Below are 7764 nucleotides of genomic sequence, written 5' to 3' on the forward strand. Positions count from 1 at the left end.
AGAGTCTGATGAGGGTTTGTGAATATACTCGATTTTATTTTCCGTAAATATATCTTTTTTCTTCTGTTTTTTCTCGATCTACACTACTTTACAATTTAATTTTCAATATATACTACTTGGGACTTTCTTTCTTTTTTATTTTTTTTTAATTTAAAATATAAATATTATATTATATAATTTTTTTAATTGGTTTTAAAATTACTTATTTATTAAATTAAATTTTATAATTTTGTTTTTTTTAATTTTTTTAAAGAAAATGATATAATTAAATATAATTATTTTTGTTTTATTATTTAATTTACTTAACATATTTTTTAGGTGAATATTTTTATTTAAAATCTTAATTTTCTAATATAATTATATTACTAAATATAATTAATTTGTTTATGTCATTAGATTTAATTAAAAATGGGAAGACTTTTTGTTTAACAACTTATTTATAGAAAAACATTATATTCCATTATCAATAAAATATTTAAACAATTACACTTGGCTAAGGAAAAACTTAACATGGAGATATGTTAGGACAATTGTTTCTATCATGGCCTTGTCAGCAATTCCACATTTTTTCTACTTTTCATTTTCATTTTCTTCTTCGTCCATATAACACACAAGTAGGAATGCGAGTTGAAACGGGAGACCATTTGTTGTCCTCTTTCTCCTTGGATCGATCAGGACCCCCGCTGATCTTATTCATATTCTTGTCACATTGATTCGGGTGGCAGAAAAAAAATAATTGCTAATTAAATATCTTTAAAGATATTTTCAATACATTTTTATTATAAAAAATAGCTCATATTTAGCATTTATCAGTATCTTTTGGATATTTTAATCTTTTCTTTTCATATCTACAAATCATAAATAATAAAAATATCAATTTTTATCACTTAAGCAAAAAATAACTGCTAAATAAATATTTTTAAAGATATTTTCAATATAGCAGTTACTATTCTTTGAAATTTTATGTCTATTGTATAAGATAGATGTATCAATTATTTTTTATTATGTTATTTAGTTTATTTTAATACTACTAACTAATTTTCTTATTTTTTAATTAACTAACATAACAAAAAAATATCAACAACACATAAATTTAACTACAAAAGTACATACTAAGTAACTAAAAAATTGTACTCTAATTTTTTTCCAATTTTTTATCTTTCTTTATCTATATATTTTTCTTTAAAAAATAAAATAAAAATTATAAAATTTAATTTAATAAATAAGTAATTTTAAAACCAATTAAAAAAATTATATAATATAATATTTATATTTTATAATATTTTAAATTAAAAAAAAAACAAAAATGAGAGAGAAAGTCCCAAGTAGTGTATATTGGAAATTAAATTATAAAGTAGTTTAGATTAGAAAAAACTAGGAGAAATAATGTGTATTTACGAAAAAAACTAAATATACTATCTCTCTCATGTTTTTTCCTAATGTACACCATTTTTTGCTTTTATTCACAAAGCACAAAGTGGTGTACATTGAAAAAAACAGGAGAGAGAATGTATTCACGGAAAGAACAGTCTGATAAGTCTGATGATGATACTTTTTTCAAACAGTTAATGGGATCCACACCCTTTTTGTGTAATAGCAGGCCTAATATTAGTTATGATTTAGGAAAGTAGACAGATTAACTGATATATGAGTGACATTAAGGCCACACAAACTCACACATGACATGGTTGTTGCTAAAAAAATCTCTAAGGTACTTACAAAAGGAACACAAGATTTTGGTGCATTGTTCCCTAAAAGTCAAGGAAAATATGTAACATAAATTGAAGCTTATTCTCATTCAGATTGGTGGGGAAATAAAGTAGATAAAAGTTTAGAACAAGCACATCTAGTTATTTTCTTCAAGTTCCTAAATGCACCAATTTCATGTTGCTCAAGAAAGCAAATTGTGTTAAGTAAAAAAAAAAAAAAAAAAAGAGGAAATTTATGGTTGCATTCTGTTTCTGTGAAGGTATAACTGTCTATATCAATCAATATCAGGCACTCTTACGCACACCCAATGAAATTGATGATCCGTGGGCCTCAGTATGAGTTGATCCGTATGAGGCCCACAGATCATCTTCATACGAATCAAGATGATCTGTATAAGCCCAATTCAAAAGTTTTTTTTCTCTAACCAACTGAGCTAATGAGTCAATTACATTATAAAATAAATAGTGTTGCTATAGATAACACTAAAATTTCTAATGTATATTTAATGTACATGTAAATTTAAATAATAAATTTTATGACAATTAATTTTGATATAACTCATTCTAATTATTTAATCCGTATATTTTTTATAAATAAAAATATTTACTATTACAAAATTTAATATATATTAAAATTTTTAATAGTAAATATTTTATAATGCGCAAATGAGTAATTTAACATATTAATAATTAAAAATAATAAAACTTTAATGAATTAAAAAAAACCAAAAAACCAATTCATCCGTATGGTTTATACGGATGAACTTCATCCGTATAAACCATACGGATCAACTTGATCCGTATACTTTGTACAAATGAACTTCATACTTACGGATCAACTTCATCCGTATAAACCATACGGATCAACTTGATCCGTATACTTTGTACAAATGAACTTCATACTTACGGATCAACTTCATCCGTATAATTCATACGAATCAATAGAAAATGCAACTTAAAAAGGACCAACAAGTTAAGGGCATTTTGGGCATTAAAAAAATTCTGGGTGCACCTGCAATACCGCTGGGTGCACCTAGCAACACCTATCTGTATCTGGGCTAAACAGGCCTAACAAGTTTGCTAAACTACGGCGCAGAACGTAAGCATATAAATCAAGTAATATAGGAGGTGTATTTAGCAAGAGCCTTAAATCAATCTCTGAATAATATAAAGAACAGATTAATCGTTTTAAGTTACATGCACATTCACTCCGAGCCTTACTCGTCTTTGAAATATACTAACACCACCACTTCATCAACTACGATCAACTGCTAACCTATGCAAACCAACCGACTTTGGAAAAGATGGAGAATTATGAGATAAAAATTAAAATCAACGGCGTGAAGAGATGAAATAGAAAGAGAAAGTAAGTTATAAGAAAATGTCCTGAAAAAGAAAAGAAAAACACTCATGATATGAAATTTACAGGAGTGATGCTGGATGAATTAAAAAATTGGAGCACATGGTCGTCGTGCTCGTGCAGACTAATGAATCATACAACTGCAGAAAAATTTAGAGAACGTCCTACTGAAAAGTGAAAATAAATGTCTTCGACACGCCACTTCGACTTCCTTTCACGTTTTAAAATAAATGTCTTCCACACGCCACTTCGACTTCCTTTCACGTTTTAAATTCAGTTTTTACCCACTCAACAAGGGAGCGCATAAACCCATTTCACAGAGCCCCCATGGCCCCATTACATAACACGTAGAGGTCAATTTCATTTGGCTTGAATTTTATTTTATTGTGAGGAACTAGTTCAACATAATATCATAAACCAAGTAGTCAACATAATGTCATGATGTCATAAACCAAGTAGTCAACACTCCACCCATTGAGGAATTAGTTCTTAAATGTTTATGATTTGTTGGCAAGTATACCAAGTTATTAAGTAGTATTTAATAAATAAGAATTATTATTCTCACAAAAATTTGCATAATATTTATCAAATATCACATATTTTTACTATCTAAACTAATAAATAAATAATGATAATTTGAATATAACATTCAATAATAAAGATAAAGCAAAATAAAACTACAAATTATGATTTTTGGGATTTTAGATAAACACACAATAAAACGATATGAATTTTAGATGACGAAGGTTGTTGGGGTTAGATTTATTCGAACCAAACATCTTCTTACGCTAAAACGTGATATTCAACTTGTAATCTAATGTTAATATCAGTCATAGTTCAAAAACGGTATTCTAATCCCTAATTCTTTAGGACAAAGTACCTAAGTTTCTCAATTAAATGTTAATCCCTTGCACATTTAAGCTCAATGACCCAAAGATAATCATTTTTCATCTTCCTATCCCTAGCTCCGAGGTTTAATGGATATTTTACCATAATTTAAGATAAAGAAATTATTTTCCAATAACAATCTCATCCAAGAAATCAAGTTATGAGTGGCCAATCCATAACAAGCATGAAGCATAGGAGTAAAACGCTAACATTGAAGAACAAAATGAATATATAACATTATTTCAAAAGAAATACATGAGAACATAAGTGAGAGCATAAGGTTTGGATACTATCTGACCCTAATAACAGAGGATTTAACTATCCATTTCCATAAACAACATCCAAAAGCAAGAAAGATGGAAGAACAATGGAATAAGAGAGTTAGAGAAAAAGAACTTTAGTAAAGGATGTATTTTTACACAATGAAGAAGCTTCCCATTAAAATAAACGAGAAAATGTATTTATACAAACCCAAAAAATCTGTATTTAAGTGAGCGTCTGTTCAATCATAAAATTTTGGGCTTAAACAAATACGGCAACTATATAGTTCTGCACCTCTACTAAATTCAACTTAAGTCAAAAATTGTTTTGATGAAGCTAATTTTTCTCTATAACTTTATTTTTATCTTCTCCAAAAAGGAACTTCAATTTGAATCCTTCAATCCCAACTTAAACACATTTGAGTTGAAAATTTCCTTTCAAGTTTTTACTAAATCTTGCTCCAAAAATGTAGTTCAATCTGATTCAATCCGATTCAACATCATGCAAAATGATCCATTAATAATCATGTGAAATCTAACAAAATAACGAATTATAGAGAACAAACTACATATTAACCATTTATATCAAAAACACATAAATAAAATCTTAAATAAGAAAAAAGATAAAATAATTACTTAAATCCATATATTTCAATTAAGTATTTTTAGCAATTATTAAATGTGAACCTACAATAAGATATCAATTGAAAATAAATATTAGAAGTTGTTTAATATTTGTTCTAAAACATAACTTCATAAATTTAAAAAAAAAATCATAACATTAATATGAACTAGGTCCAGCTCTTGTATTAATAGCTCAACCATCACTTACAGTAAGGTCCTCCGTCAGTAATAAATTTGTTGTGAATTTTTTAACCAATTATTTATTAAAGGATTTATTATCTTTGTGAGAAAAAAATATATATGATAATTTTTTATATTATCAATCAATTAGAAACTTATGATAACTTTATTAATTTTTATAATAATAATTATAATTATTTTAAAAGTCACGGCACTGGTGATATGCAATTGAATTTTAGAGTAAGTTATTTTACGTACCTGGCATAATAATTAAATTTTTATCTATATTTTTTATTTTTAAATTACTTTTTATGATTTTCTATTTCATCACTTATTTTAACTTTCGTACTTTTTTTTTCCTGCTTTACCCTATCTTCTAATTAATGAGTAGTTATAAAATACGTGTGAAAGTGACTAAGCGTACGTATTACATTACTATTAACTATCAAAGTCAATGAGATAGATATAATATGAGATAAGATAATTAATCCAATATGATGGAGAGAAAAAAAGAAAAATAATCTTGATAAAAATAATAAGTGAATAATATATCAAAAAAAGAAAGCACAGGAAGCTACACTGTTATGATCTCATCTCAATACATAATAATATCACATTGTTGAAATATTTTTTTATATTATAAGTAAAATGCATTAGTAAATTATAATATATTTTGTCGGACTTTTTTTTAAAAATAAAATCCTTTAAATCTATAAGTTATATTTTGACACTGCACACACACGTTACCATTTACCCTTCCTTGCAGGCTACGGTCAACATATATTACAGTAATAAAGAAAGCAAAGACGGTACAGGGTTATCAGTTATCTGAATTAATCTCTATAACTATCAGTGTTGGTGTTTTGCAGAAAGAGTGAGAAAAGAAAGCAAGTCGGAATAATAATGGTAACATCAAAGGCTCATGCAGCACTTGTAGCCAGCCCCGGCATGGGGCACCTCATTCCCATGCTGGAGCTAGGCAAACGCCTCCTCACTCACCATTCCTTCCACGTCACCATCTTCATCGTCACCACCGATACCGCAACCACAACCTCTCACATACTCCAACAAACATCCAATCTCAACATCGTCCTTGTCCCTCCCATCGATGTCTCCCACAAGCTACCACCCAACCCGCCCTTAGCAGCACGAATTATGTTAACCATGATCGACTCCATACCCTTTTTGCGATCTTCCATTCTATCCACCAACCTCCCTCCTCCTTCGGCACTCATTGTCGACATGTTCGGTCTTGCAGCTTTTCCCATTGCACGTGACCTCGGCATGCTTACCTACGTTTACTTCGCCACCAGCGCCTGGTTCTCTGCGGTTTCCGTATACGTTCCCGCTATGGACAAGAAAATGATTGAACGCCATGCGGAACACCACGAACCGCTTGTGATTCCCGGTTGCGAAGCGGTTCGGTTCGAGGACACGCTGGAACCGTTTTTATCGCCTATAGGGGAGATGTACGAAGGTTACCTCGCAGCGGCAAAGGAAATAGTAACCGCAGACGGAATTTTGATGAACACGTGGCAAGATCTGGAGCCCGCTGCGACGAAGGCGGTGAGAGAGGACGGGATATTGGGCCGGTTTACGAAGGGAGCGGTGTATCCGGTTGGACCGCTAGTTAGAACCGTGGAGAAAAAAGCGGAGGATGCGGTTTTAAGTTGGATGGACGTGCAACCGGCTGAGACGGTCGTCTACGTGTCTTTCGGGAGCGGTGGAACCATGTCAGAGGTTCAAATGAGGGAAGTGGCGTTGGGGTTGGAGCTGAGTCAGCAGAGGTTTGTTTGGGTGGTGCGGCCACCGTGCGAGGGTGACACGAGTGGCTCGTTTTTCGAAGTATCGAAAAATGGCAGTGGTGATGTGGTGCTTGATTACTTGCCGAAGGGGTTTGTGAAAAGAACGGAAGGGGTGGGGGTTGTGGTCCCCATGTGGGCCCCGCAGGCGGAGATCCTGGGACATCCTGCGACGGGTTGTTTCGTGACGCACTGTGGTTGGAATTCCGTCTTGGAGAGCGTGCTCAACGGGGTTCCCATGGTGGCGTGGCCGCTATACGCGGAGCAGAAAATGAACGCGTTTATGCTGTCGGAGGAGCTTGGGGTGGCGGTGCGCGTGGCGGGGGAGGGAGGAGGAGGAGTTGTGGGAAGAGAAGAGATAGCGGAGCTGGTGAGAAGAGTGATGGTGGATAAAGAAGGAGTTGGTATGAGGAAGAAGGTTAAGGAGCTGAAAGTGAGTGGAGAGAAAGCCTTGTCTAGGTTTGGATCCTCTCATCATTGGCTTTGTCAAATGAACAAGGACTGTCAAGTTCATGCGCAGGCTTCTGAGGCTGACTACTTAGGGACTGCTACTACCACTACTGATGTGCTCAGCGACGTCGTTTGCTCTTGATCTTTAAATTATCTTCTTCGGTTTGCTGTGTTCAAGGATATGTGTGACAGTGCATGTTTTACAACTCAAGTCTAGGTTTAATTTCTGCCAGATAAATGTTACGTTAATAAAAATTAATTTGATGTCATATTATTAGTATATGAAATTGCTTTTGTAGTAAAAATATATGTTCTACACAATTTTTGTTCAAGTTTTAGACAAATAATTGGGTACCCCTTGAAAGTCCTTAGTTCATGCTTAGGCAAAATCAAAGAAATGGGTTTATTTTTTTAAAAAAATATAAAAATAAATTTTGAAAAAATTACAAGATATGGACAAGTTGCATGTATTTTAAAATACGACTTCTTAT

General features: G+C 31.9%; 1 protein-coding gene across 1 annotated transcript; it reads left to right on the forward strand.

The window, feature by feature from the left end:
• Positions 1–5841: 5841 nt before the first annotated feature.
• Positions 5842–7553, forward strand: LOC114375019 (UDP-glycosyltransferase 72E1-like). Its single transcript, XM_028332754.1, has one exon. It carries the CDS (start codon positions 5925–5927, stop codon positions 7413–7415), a length of 1491 nt encoding a protein of 496 aa, XP_028188555.1. The 5' UTR covers positions 5842–5924; the 3' UTR covers positions 7416–7553.
• Positions 7554–7764: the final 211 nt, after the last annotated feature.

This window comes from Glycine soja, chromosome 11 (assembly GCF_004193775.1).
Source record: "Glycine soja cultivar W05 chromosome 11, ASM419377v2, whole genome shotgun sequence".
Taxonomy (NCBI): domain Eukaryota; kingdom Viridiplantae; phylum Streptophyta; class Magnoliopsida; order Fabales; family Fabaceae; genus Glycine; species Glycine soja.

Coding starts and splice junctions, on each gene's coding strand:
- LOC114375019 (XM_028332754.1), top strand. CDS start 5,925: ATGGTAACATCAAAGGCTCATGCAGCACTTGTAGCCAGCCCCGGCATG.